This window comes from Bombina bombina, chromosome 2, assembly GCF_027579735.1.
Source record: "Bombina bombina isolate aBomBom1 chromosome 2, aBomBom1.pri, whole genome shotgun sequence".
Taxonomy (NCBI): domain Eukaryota; kingdom Metazoa; phylum Chordata; class Amphibia; order Anura; family Bombinatoridae; genus Bombina; species Bombina bombina.
Genome location: NC_069500.1, coordinates 864,644,078 through 864,658,046, shown reverse-complemented (window position 1 = coordinate 864,658,046; position 13,969 = coordinate 864,644,078). Strand labels below are relative to the sequence as shown.

General features: G+C 37.9%; 1 protein-coding gene across 1 annotated transcript in view; it reads left to right on the top strand.

Annotated features, from left to right (window-relative positions):
* Nucleotides 1–3,017, top strand: part of LOC128647343 (uncharacterized) — a 61,790-nt gene extending 58,773 nt beyond the window's left edge. Inside the window, exon 4 of the mRNA XM_053700127.1 lies at nucleotides 2,883–3,017. Within this exon, the coding sequence (XP_053556102.1) occupies nucleotides 2,883–3,017 (135 nt within the window). The remainder of the gene's footprint in view (nucleotides 1–2,882) is intronic.
* The last annotated feature ends 10,952 nt before the right edge of the window (nucleotides 3,018–13,969 follow it).

Genomic DNA, 13,969 nt, shown 5'->3' with positions numbered 1-13,969 from the left:
TGCGGTCCTAGCTTGCCGGGCGCTCTGGTTGAAATATTGGTCTGCAGATATGATTTCTAAGTCCAGACTCCTTTCTCTTCCCTTCAAGGAAAAGATTTTATGTGGTCCAGGCCTGGACTCCATTATCTTTATGGTAACCGGAGGCAAGGGTGCCTTCCTACCGCAAGATAAGAAGAACAAGTCTAAGGGACGACAATCTTCTAATTTTTGTTCCTTTCGTTCTGACAAATCCCAATGAAAACAATCCTCCTCCAAGCCAGAGCAACCCAAGAGTACTTGGAAGCTGGCTCAGTCCTGGAATGAATCCAAGCAGAATAAGAAGCCCGCAGAAATCAAATCGGCATGAAGGGGCGGCCCCTGATCCGGAATTGGATCGTGTAGGGGGCAGACTGTCTCTTTTTTCAGACGCCTGGTTCAAGGACGTACAGGATCCGGGGGTCCTGGAGGTGGTATCTCAGGGATACAAGATAGGCTTCAAATCTCATCCACCAAGGGCAGATTTCTTCTCTCAAATCTGTCTACCAGACCAGAATAGAGGGATACCTTTCTAGGGTGTGTTCGGGATCTATCCTCCTTAGGAGTTTTTGTCCTGGTGCCTATCGAAGAAAGAGGTTTGGGGTTTTATTCAAACCTTTTCGTGGTCCCAAAGAAGGAAATTCTGGACCTAAAGTGCTTAAACAAATTTATCAGTGTCCCTTCCTTCAAGATGAAGACAATAAGGTCCATCCTTCCTTTAATTCAGGAAGGCCAGTTTATGACCACTATGGATCTGAAGGACGCTTTCAGTTCCTTAGGTTTGCATTCCTGGACCATCACTTCCAGTTTATTGCCCTTCCGTTTGGTCTAGCTACTGCTCCAAGAATCTTTATGAAGGTTCTGGGGGCTTTTTTAGTCATTGCCAGAACTCAGGGTATTGCACAAGCCCCATACTTGGATGATATTCTGGTGCATGCACCATCCTTTCGTCTTGCGGAAGAATTCTCAGTCTTCTTTGATCACATGGATGGAAGATAAACTGTTATCCCAACTACCAGGGTGGAATTCCTGGGTACTATAATAGACTCCATATCCATGAGGATTTTCCTAACAGACCAGAGACGTTGCAAGCTAACCTCAGCAAGTCTTGCCCTCCGAACCTCCTTGAGTCCCTCTGTGGCTCAGTGTATGGAGGTGATTGGTGTCATGGTGTCCTGCATGGACATTAGTCCTTTTGCCAGGTTCCGTCTCAGACCTTTACAAGGACGTGGTTCGCGGATCTAGTGGGCATGTCCTCATCTCCTTCATGGAAGTTACCTTGTCGCAGAGACCTGCTGATACAAGGTCCATTTGTTCATCAAAATCTAGATTCTCTGAGACTGACTGCATGGAGATTGAGCGCTTAGTCTTAGCCAAGAGAGGTTTTTCTGAGAGTGTCATTGATACTCTTATTCAAGCTTGTAAACCAGTTACTCAGCGTATCTACCACAAGGTGTGGAGGACCTACTTATTCTGGTGTGTGGAGTGTGATTTTTCCTGGCACAGAGTTAAGGTTGCCAGGATCTTATCTTTTCTCCAGGATGGGCTGGAGAATGGCCTTTCTGCTAGTTCCCTGAGGTGACAGATTTCGGCCCTTTCGGTTTTATTGCACAAGAGATTGGCTGAGCTTCCAGTCGTGCAGTCCTTTGTTAAGGCTCTGATTAGGATCAGACCTGTGTTTAGATCTGGGGCTCCTCCTTGGAGCCTAAATCTTGTTCTTCGGGTTTTGCGACAGGTTCCGCTTGAGCCTCTGCATTCCGTTGACATTAAATTAGGTTTTCTTCCTAAGGTTGTGTCATATCTCAACATCAATCAGGAGATTGTGGTTCTTTGTGTCCTAATACGTCTTCATCGAAGGAACGCTTACTTCATAATTTGGATGTGGTTCGCGCCTTGAAGTTCTATCTTTAGGCTACTAAGGAGTTTAGACAATCTTCCTCTTTGTTTGTTGTCTATTCGGGGAAGCGTAAGGGGCAGAAGGCTACTTCGACTTCCCTATCTTTTTGGTTAAGGAGTGTCATCCGCTTAGCTTATGAAACAGCGGGACATTGTCCTCCTGAGAGGATAACGGCTCATTCCACGAGAGCAATGGCTTCCTCTTGGGCGTTTAAGAACAAGGCCTCTATGGATCAGATTTGTAAGGCGACTACCTGGTCCTCCTTACATACTTTTTCAAAATTTTACAAGTTTGATGTTATTGCTTCGACTGAAGCAGCTTTCAGGAGAAGAGTTTTGCAGGCTGTGGTGCCCTCAGAATAGAGTCCGCCTCTTCCTTTTTGTTCCCTACCGTTATTCATTCAGTGTCCTCTGGAGTATAGTTATAGCTTGGGTATAGTTTTCCCAACAGTAAGGAATGAAGCCGTGGACTCTCCCTATTTTAGGAAGGAAAACATAATTTATGCTTATCAGATAAATTCCTTTCCTTCCGGATAGGGTGAGTCCACGGCCCCCGCACGTTTTTTTTCTTGTCTATGGGCGGTCCCATATTATTTATTTTATTTTTCTTGCATCATTTGTACCCTAATGTTTCTCCTACTTTTCCTTGTTCCCTCTGCAGAATGACTGGGGTAATGAGGAAGTGGGAGGGATATTTAAGCCTTTGGGCTGGGTGTCTTTGCCTCCTCCTGGTGGCCAGGTGTTGTATTTCCCAACAGTCACTAATTAAGCTGTGGACTCTCCCTATCCGGAAGGAAAGGAATTTATCTGTTAAGCATAAATTATGTTTTGTCACTATTTAAACAGCTAATGAAACTTTAAAAATACATATAAACTTTTTAAAATATATATCTTTTTGTATATTATATGTATGTTAGATTATATGTATGTTAGTATACGGTTATTGATAGTATTTTTTCTCATTCTTTCAGGCCTCAGAAGCATTTTTAGTCAGGTTATTAGAAGACGCTTATCTCTGCACCATCCATGCCAAACGGGTCACTCTTATGCCCAGTGACTTACAGTTAGCCAGACGAATAAGAGGACATATTGGAGGTTTAGGATGATGAAGTAAATAGTTTTTGAACTTTAGTGTTCGAATGTTTTTGACATTTGTATTAAATATGGTTAAATGTATTTAATTGTTACTATCCCTTTCTATACATTACTATTCATATATCATATGATACACTTTTAAAGTGAAATGTCTGTATTACTACAGCTATGTAATTAAATATCAACTCTTGAGTAATTTTACAGTTAAATAAACATAAGAAGCTGCAAAATATATATTATATAGTAGCTGTTTCTGTAACTACATGCAAATGATGTTTATAAATGGTCAGTAAAAAAAAAATTAACTCTCATGATTCAAAAATAGCATGTAATTTTAATAAACCTTTTAATTTAGTCGTCATCAGATTGAGTTTGTTCTCTTGGTAGCCGTTATTAAAAAAGTATACCTAGGTAGGCTCAGAAGCAGTAATATGCTGCACACATTTTTTTTTTATAATTCTCATCCTTTTTATTGTTTACAGCTGGTTTGCTAATTTTACTTCATTCTGCCTAGATTCATTTTAAAACTGATGATTTTAGTGTCAGCTTGTGGTTTGCTTTTTACAATTTTATAAACTGTTAAACCTATACATTCCTTATCCAAGGGCACCATCTAGTGGATAATACATTCATTAACATATTTTATATTTTTCATGTTAGTGCTATTTAAATTCAAATTAAAGAAATCGTTTGAAGTCATATAAACAAATATTTTACACAATTAAAATATTTTTATTTAACCCTTTCAGTTTCATAGATTCACATGTATTAAAGCTAAACATTTTTTTTGTTTGTTGATGAAATCATTTTTATTGAACTATTGCACAATTATAAAGTACTGTACATACAAAAATAATAACAAAATACAAATGAAAAGGTAAAAACAGTCTAAATTTACATTCTAACCTCGTCACAATGTCTGCCTTAATGTCTTTATTGCATATATAATTTGATATGGTTAATGATTGCTCTGAGTTAAATCCAAAAGAATAATAACTACATGTTAGATAGTTTTCTATACATTCACATTTTTCCTATTATTAACAAGACCTTACACCTGTTCAACAATTGTACCTCTTCTAATGTGACTCCTCACTTCTTTATAGTACATAATATATGGTTCCCAATCTACAATGAATTGATTTTGTTTATTCAGTAGAGTTGCTGTTAAACTACTCATATGATAGGGATATTCTAATTTTCGTTAGATATATTCAAAAGAAGGGGGTTCTGATTTCCAATATCTGGCAATACTTAAAGGGACACTCAATCAAAATTAAACTTTCATTATTCAGAAAGAGCATGACATTTTAAACAACTTTCCAATTTACTTCCATTAACAAAATGTGCACAGTCTTTTTATATTTAAACTGTTTGAGTCACCAGCTCCTACTGAGCATGTGCAAGAATAAGTGTGTATGCATTTGTGAATGGCTGATGGCTGTCACATGGTACGTGTATGCATTTGTGATTGGCTGATGGATGTCACATGGTATAGGGGGAGTGCAAAAAGACATAACTTTTACAATTATCAGAAAAAAAATCTACTCATTTGAAGTTCAGACTAAGTGCTATTGCATTGTCTTGTTATCTTGCATTTGTTGATTATGCAAATTTACTGAGTTCACTAGTCCTTTAATCTAGTAACCGTACATATCATTGCTGTTTGTTTATTTTGGTGTGTGAGAATGTTATCTAACGGGAAGTGTAGTAGAGCCTGCTCAGGTTTAAGAACTATTTCTTTAGAGAATAAGTGACTTAACAGACGTGAGGTCTGATCCCATATTTCTCTTGTTTTGGGACAGTCCCTCCACATATGAAGGTACGTTCCCTGTTCCCCACAGCCTCTGTAACAAAGTAGATTCTCTGAGGCCTAGTTATCAACGTGTCTACTTACCTGCCTTCGCCGGCCCAATACGCCCGCCTAAGCTCGCCTACCATCGCCGTCGCGGACCTGAAAAATCTTGCCAAAGTTATCAAAAAAGCTGTCAAAAAGCGCGCACCAAGTACGGGGCGATGAGCAGCGGACTGTGATAGTTATCACTCATCCGATCTCGCTGCTCTTCGGCTTTTTGACAGCTTTATTGACAAGCTGTCACCAAGCACTCACACTAACTATACTGTTCTACCCCCTATAGCCCCCCGCAAATAAATAAAGTTATTAACCCCTAAACCGCCGCTCCCGGAGCCCACCGCCACCTACATAATACCTAGTAACCCCTATCCTGCCCCCCCTATACCGCCGCCACCTATAATAAATTTATTAACCCCTATCCTGCTGATCCCGGACCCCGCCGCAACTAAATAAATGTATTAACCCCTAAACCGCCGCTCCCGGACCCCGCCGCCACCTATATTAAACTTATTAACCCCTATCCTGCCCCCCCTACACCGTCGCCACCTATAATACATTTATTAACCCCTATCCTGCCCCCCCTACACCGCCGCCACTATAATAAAATTATTAACCCCTAAACCTAAGTCTAACCCTAACCCTAACACCCCCCTAACTTAAATATGAATTAAATACATCTAAATAAATTTAACTCTTATTAAATTAATTATTCCTATTTAAAACTAAATACTTACCTTTAAAATAAACCCTAATATAGCTACAATATAACTAATAATTATATTGTAGCTATTTTAGGATTTATTTTTATTTTACAGGCAAATTTCAATTTATTTTAACTAGGTACAATAGCTATTAAATAGTTATTAACTATTTAATAGCTACCTAGTTAAAATAAAGAGAAATTTACCTGTAAAATAAACCCTAAGATAGCTACAATGTAATTAATAATTACATTGTAGCTATCTTAGGATTTATATTTATTTTACAGGTAACTTTATATTTATTTTAGCTAGTTAGAATAGTTATTAAATAGTTATTAACTATTTAATAACTACCTAGCTAAAAGAAATACAAAATTACCTATAAAATAAATCCTAACCTAAGTTACAATTAAACCTAACACTACACTATTATTAAATAAATTAAATAAATTACCTACAAATAACTACAATTAAATAAACTAACTAAAGTACAAAAAATAAAAAAAGCTAAGTTACAAAAAATAAAACAAATAAGTTACAAACATTTCAAAAATATTACAACAATTTTAAGCTACTTACACCTAATCTAAGCCCCCTAATAAAATAACAAATCCCCCCAAATAAAAAATGCCCTACCCTATTCTACATTAAAAAGTTAACAGCTCAATTACCTTACCAGCCCTTAAAAGGGCCTTTTGCGGGGCATGCCACAAAGAAAACAGCTCTTTTGCCTGTAAAATAAAAATACAACCCCCCCAACATTAAAACCCACCACCCACATACCCCTACTCTAACCCAAACCCCCCTTAAATAAACCTAACACTACCCCCATGAAGATCATCCTACCTTTAGCCGTCTTCAGCCAGCCGACCACCGATGGAACCGAAGAGGAGATCCGGAGCGGCAGAAGTCATCATCCAAGGGGCGCTGAAGAAGTCTTCCATCCGACTGAAGTCATCATCCAAGGGGCGCTGAAGAAGTCTTCCATCCGATTGAAGTCATCATCCATCCGGAGCGGAGCGGAGCCATCTTCAGACGAGCCTACGCAGAGCCATCTTCTTCCACCGACGACTGAACGACGAATGACGGTTCCTTTAAGTGACGTCATCCAAGATGGCGTCCCTCGAATTCCGATTGGCTGATAGGATTCTATTAGCCAATCGGAATTAAGGTAGGAAAAATCTGATTGGCTGATCCAATCAGCCAATTAGATTGAAGTTCAATCCGATTGGCTGATACAATCAGCCAATCAGATTGAGCTTGCATTCTATTGGCTGTCCCGATAAGCCAATAGAATGCGAGCTCAATCTGATTGGCTGATTGGATCAGCCAATCAGATTTTTCCTACCTTAATTCCGATTGGCTGATAAAATCCTATCATCCAATCGGAATTCGAGGGACGCCATCTTGGATGACGTCACTTAAAGGAACCGTCATTCGTCGTTCAGTCGTCGGTGGAAGAAGATGGCTCCGCGTAGGTTCGTCTGAAGATGGCTCCGGATGGATGAACAGTGAAGACGCTGTCTGGATGATGACTTCAATCGGATGGAAGACTTCTTCAGCGCCCCTTGGATGATGACTTCAGTCGGATGGAAGACTTCTTCAGCGCCCCTTGGATGATGACTTCTGCCGCTCCGGATCTCCTCTTCGGTTCCATCGGAGGTCGGCTGGCTGAAGACGGCTAAAGGTAGGATGATCTTCGGGGGGTAGTGTTAGGTTTATTTAAGGGGGGTTTGGGTTAGAGTAGGGGTATGTGGGTGGTGGGTTTTAATGTTGGGGAGGTTGTATTTTTATTTTACATGCAAAAGAGCTGTTTTCTTTGGGGCATGCCCCGCAAAAGGCCCTTTTAAGGGATGGTAAGGTAATTGAGCTGTTAACTTTTTAATGTAGAATAGGGTAGGGCATTTTTTTTATTTTGGGGGGATTTGTTATTTTATATGGGGGCTTAGATTAGGTGTAAGTAGCTTAAAATTGTTGTAATATTTTTGAAATGTTTGTAACTTATTTTTTTTATTTTTTGTAACTTAGTTTTTTTTATTTTTTGTACTTTAGTTAGTTTATTTAATTGTATTTAATTGTAGTTATTTGTAGCTAATTTATTTAATTAATTTAATGATAGTGTAGTGTTAGGTTTAATTGTAACTTAGATTAGGATTTATTTTACAGGTAATTTTGTATTTCTTTTAGCTAGGTAGTTATTAAATAGTTAATAACTATTTAATAACTATTCTAACAAGCTAAAATAAATACAAAGTTACCTGTAAAATAAAAATAAATCCTAAGATAGCTACAATGTAATTATTAATTACATTGTAGCTATCTTAGGGTTTATTTTACAGGTAAGTATTTAGTTTTAAATAGGATTAATTTAGTTAATAAGAGTTATAATATTTAGATGTATTTAATTAATATTTAAGTTAGGGGGTGTTAGGGTTAGACTTAGGTTTAGGGGTTAATAATTTTATTATAGTTGCGGCGGTGTAGGGGGGGCAGGATAGGGGTTAATAAATTTATTATAGGTTGCGGCGGTGTAGGGGGGGCAGGATAGGGGTTAATACATTTATTATAGGTGGCGACGGTGTAGGGGGGGCAGATTAGGGGTTAATAAGTTTAATATAGGTGGCGGCGGGGTCCGGGAGCAGCGGTTTAGGGGTTAATAACTTTATTTAGTTGCGGCGGTGTAGGGGGGGGACAGATTAGGGGTGTTTAGACTCGGGGTACATGTTAGCGTGTTAGGTGTAGACAGCTCCCATAGGAATCAATGGGATGTCGGGCAGCAGCGAACATGAACTTTCGCTATGGTCAGACTCCCATTGATTCCTATGGGATCCGCCGCCTCCAGGGTGGCGGATTGAAAACCAGGTACGCTGGGCTGGAAAAGTGCCGAGCGTAACTGCTAGTTTTTTGATAACTAGCAAAAGTAGTCAGATTGTGCCGAACTTGTGTGCGGAACATCTGGAGTGACGTAAGAATCGATCTGTATCGGACTGAGTCCTGCGGATCGAAGCTTACGTCACTAAATTCTACTTTTGCCGGTGTGTAGGGCTTGATAACTTAGGCGAATCAGCCTCGCCACAAATATGCTGCGGAATTCCAGCGTATTTGAGGTTGACGGCTTGATAACTAGGCCTCTCTGTATTATCTACTCTATAAAAATCTTGTAGAGAAAAAATACCACCTAAAAGCTACTTTCATATAACTTTCCTTCAGGAATGCATTTATAGAAAAAGACATACCCTTAAATAAGTTTGTTTCCCACGGTTCTAGTGACCAGGTATTATTTAATTCCCTTTTCCATTTTATTATAAACTCTGGCTTATTATCTTTAACAGCTGCATTAAATATAGAATATAGTTTTGAAATTGTATTTTGTGTATTGTGTATGGATAAATAAATTACTTTGAAGGTGGCATTGTTTGGATTCTAATTCAACCCACTGTTTATCAATAATGTGGATTAATGGGTTTATTCCAGTGTGCTGTCTGAGCCATCCGGGCTGCATAAAAGTAAAACACCAGATTAGGTATTCCAATCCCTCCCTCTCTTCAATTTTTGCTCATCAAAATCCTATTGATACGCGCTCTTTTTCCCTGCCAAATGAAGTTTAGGATATCTTTTTGAACTCTACAGAGCTCAGTAATGGGTATCTAAATTGGCTGAGCCCTAAATAGATATAAAATTTGGGGTAAAATTGTTATTTTAGTCGTGACTATTCTGCCGTATAGAGAAATTTTAAACTGAGTCCATTTTTCATTGTGTTTGAACATTGGAACAGTATTTAATCTATTTGCTAGGATTTTGGTGAGAAGTTTGATATCCTGAATGATGAGGGAAATCAGCCTATAGTTCTGACAATATTGTGGACTTTTACCTGGTTTGGGAACAACTGATATTCGGGCTAATAACATGTCTGGGGGTATTTTTGTACCTTGCATAATTAAATAAAATAATTTGACTAATTGTGGAATAAGGACTTGTTAGAAGTCCTTATAAAAGGAGCCTGTAAACCCATCTGGTCACGGTGTCTTATTTCTCTTAAGATTTTTAATAGCTAAAAAAACTTCCTGAAACATTATTAGTGCATTTAGTATGTCCTTATCTTCTTCTGGTATTTTTTGGTAATTGGGATAATTCTATAAAATTGTTCAGGTCTGCAGAGTTCTATCTGAGCTTGTATTAGTAGCGTTAATATTATATAATATATTATAAAAATCTGCAAAAGTGTTTACATTTTTTAAGGGGTCATTTGTAACCGTACCATCTTTTTGTTGTATTTGCGGGACTGAAGTGTTATGTGTTACTTCTTTTAGCTTATTGGCCAACGTTTTATCTGGCTTATTGCCATAAAGGTAATATTGGGTATCTATAAGTTTAATGGGGTGAACCGCCTCTTTGTCAAGTATTTGGTTTAATTCTTCTTTTTTATCTTTAAGTTTTTTAGCTATACCTTTGCTTGGGTTTTGTAAAGATTGTTTTCTAAGTGTAGAGATTTCTTTCTTAAGCTCGTCTATTTTAGTGTTATTCCGTATTTTCAGTTTGTTGGATTCAGATATTAAAAGACTTCTAACATACAATTTGAGGGCACCCCAGGTATAAATTGGATTTGAGGTAGAACCTTCATTAATGGATATGAACTCAGACATATCTTGTTTAAGTTTTTGTAAAACTATATTATCTTTTAGTAGACTGGAGTGTAAGGACCAAGATAGGATTCTATTTGGGTTTAGTAGTCCTGTCAGGGTAATTTCTACTATTGAGTGGTCTGACCACAAGCAGTCAATAATATTTGCTGATTGAAGTAAAGGCATCATAATTTGGCTAATTAGGATAGAATCGATCCTGGAGTAAGTATTATGTACTGGTGAAAAATATATGTATTCTCTGGAACTCTTTTGAAGCAATCTCCAACTATCTATTAAGTTCTGGTCTAAAAGGAAATCTCTCAAGAATTGTTGGGATACTTTGTGTCCTATAGGTGAGCTAGTGCATTTGATAGTTCTGTCCAATTTGTTGTTAAGAGTCATATTAAAATCCCTACCTATAATAGTTTTATATATTTTCCATTGTGTGATATGTTTACTGACCTTGGACATAAATGGGCCTTGCTTTTAATTAGGAGAATAGACATTTACTAAGAGTATAGGAGAATTTTGAATGCAACCCCTGACAATGAGAAATCTTTCCTCCTTATCTCTGAAAACTTCCTCTTCTTTAAAATTAAGGGAAGTGTGTAAAAGTATGGACACTGCACATTTTTTCTTTTTGTTGATTGCATGATATTGTATAGGAAACACTCTATCTCAGTATTTGGGAGTGCACTGCGAGGTAAAATGAGTCTCCTGTAACATAACTATCTGAGCTTTGGCAGCTTTGTATTCAAGAATAGCTTTCTTTCTTTTAATGTCTGAATTCAATCCCCTTACATTATGCAAAATTATTTTAATTGTCATATTTTTCTAACATGGGGTAGCATAAACTGGCAGTAGAAAAGTGTAGGGGTAAAATATATTTGGGCTTCTGAGTATAAGAAAGGAGGAAAAAAAACAACCAATTAAAGAGCAAAGAACGTACCTGTAGTAATTCTGTGACTTAATGTGCAATAAGAACATTTTTGGTAGTATCTTGCCAATACAGACATCAGGATCGATGATGTACTCTTTATGTCTTTTCTTCTTAAGTAGGAGGTGCAGACACAATAACTAATAGTTGGGGAACATCCCAACTACAAGAACATAATAACAACATTACAACCATAAACTTTTTTAAATAACACATAAGCAAATTCTTTTTAATGTTTGAGACCTGAGAAAGAGTTGGATTCTAGAAAGGGGAAAAAGGGGAGGGGAATAGGATATGGGGAGGGTCTGAGAGGTGTGGGAAGGGATGAGAGGATGACCTCCAAATTGAACAAAATATAGAACACAATAATATCAAAGGATGCCAGTATGTTGAAAAGTTAGTGGGAATGGCTTAAGAATAAAAAAATAAAAAAAACATACAAAAAGTCCCAGAAGTTATCTCATTTCAGACGAGAAAAATTGAATTGGCATGACCCATCAGAGATTTCGATCATGGTGGTGGTGTGTCTTCTCTTATCAGTGATCCATTTTCCACAGCAGAGTTGGGACCCACTTGAGTCCAGTCCTTTTGGAAGGATTTAGGAGAACTTGATATTTCTACTGGTTCTTGAAGTATCTTCAGTTGATTAAGCAGGTGTAATCCTTCATTAGACAAGCAGGAATGGGTGCCATTTTGATAAACGAAAGTGAGCTTAAAGGGAAATTTCCATCTATACCTAATGTTCTCCTTAATGAGAGCTTGTACAACTGGCTTCATCTCTCTCTTGGTAGTGTAGTTGGAGAGAGGTCTGTGTATATCTAGATGTCCTTTCCTTCATATTTGAGAGTATGTGCTGCTCGTACTGCTTTCAATAATGCCTCTTTAACATGAAAATAGTGCATCTTTACAATTATATCTCTAGTTACAGACTGAGAGGGTTTCGTTAAGGCTCGATGAACTCTCTATCTCTGGGGCAAGCCAATGAAACAGATTGGTAATATCTTCTTTCAAATTCTTAGTTTTCTGGGAGATTTCTTATTCTTAGATTGGAACAAAGTGACCTGTTTGCTAGGTCTTCTACCTGATCTTCCAATTTTCTGATGTATATAGAATGATCTAAAAGAGTAGTTTGTGTTTGAGGAATCTCTTCTGTGATATCATCTGCTTTTCTTCGATATCAGATGTTCTATGGACAATTTCTGTAATGTCTCTTTTCAGTTCCGATAAAGCTATTTTAAATTCTTATGGAAGATGGTTTTTAATTGTGAGAGTATTTCTGTATTTGGCATATCCGAGATACTTTAGCTATCCAATTCATTTTGGTCATGAGAAGAGTTTTCTTTCATAGGAGACATATTTTTGTCTGTTAATTTTTGCTTAGATTGAGCTTTCGCAAAGTAGTCTTTAACCGAGTGACTCCTACTTTTCATGTTGGGATTATTCCGATAGGGGCCTGGGGTAAATTATAGGTATTATCTCTAGGGAGACTTGAGAGCTAATTGTCATATATGGACTCAGCTGTATATTATTAATAGAAATGCACCCTTACGTTGATGTTTGGAGGTCTTATAGTGGATAAGTCTTCATATAAGGCAATAAAAGGGTTGCATTTATTTATTAAGATTCGGCATGGTTTCCCAGTGAAGTTTCACTGTTTATATATGCAAAGTCACCACTATTGGGGAGAAGTCAGATCCTATGCGTTGCAGCACAACCATATCTCAGATAGACTTCCTAAGCTTATCCTGCCTCTATACTAAACTGTATTGTGGGTCATGGTGGGAAGTTTAATCTCTTTGGAGCAGGTGTCTGCACTGGTATCTGAGATAAACTGACTTTCCCAGTTTTTTAGGGCTTAATCATCCATCCAAAATTTCAACCTGAATGATGCTGTAGCTCTGTGCCTTGTTCTTTTCTTCACAATACACTGCTTCCCGGGGAGGTTGGCCTCACAGGACGATCACGAAAAATGGAATTGGGGATATGACCTGCCTATCTGAAAATAGGCAGGAAAAGGGGAAAGAGTGTATTGGTTCTTGCTAGAGTATATATAAGAACAAATGACAAGCTGAGTAGACTGTAAAATCTTCTATATTAAAATTTGTGTCACTTTCGATTGATGGCTTAATATCTATGTCCTTTTCAGAACTAGTACTGTATCATCTGATTTATAGGTACGCAATCAAATTTTAGATAATCCAGTCACGCAATTCCCCAGTTTAAGGGTTAGGCAGAGTTTGTGGTAATGTCCATCAGACAGAATTATGTATATTTAGGGATCAAAGTGTTAAAAGTTCAGGCTTACAATTTTACAATTAGCCTTCTTTCAATTTTCAGTGCGTAACTAGGTTTGTGGGACCAGGCTGCAAACCGTTTTAGAAGGCAAGATGGCGACTCGCGCCAAAAGGGATCCTCCTCCCCACTAGATCCAAGACCAGCTGCAGTTAAGCCTCAATTGTTTTTAAGGTATACAGATAATTTAATATCGCCCTTATACTTATCTGCTATTACTATGTGACTTGGGCTTATACTTTTGTACTCACTGTACCGTCGCACTGCTCCTGCGTTCAGCCATTTCGCCTCTTACCGCTCAGAGTACTTCATAATTTTTCCCGAGTGTATCAGCCTGTTAGTGTTATTGCGCGAATAGGCGCAAACTTTACAGCTCGGTAGTTGGTAGTCTAGACCTCCACTGCAATCTCCTATTGTTGAGAACAATATATGGAACCGGGGCGGCATTAAGTCGTTAAATTGTTCCAAAAGTGTATAGAAGTCCTTCCAAGATGGCAAAAGATACCTCACCTTAAATTATTAATCTCCAAAATTTACTGGTTTTGATGCGGAAGCT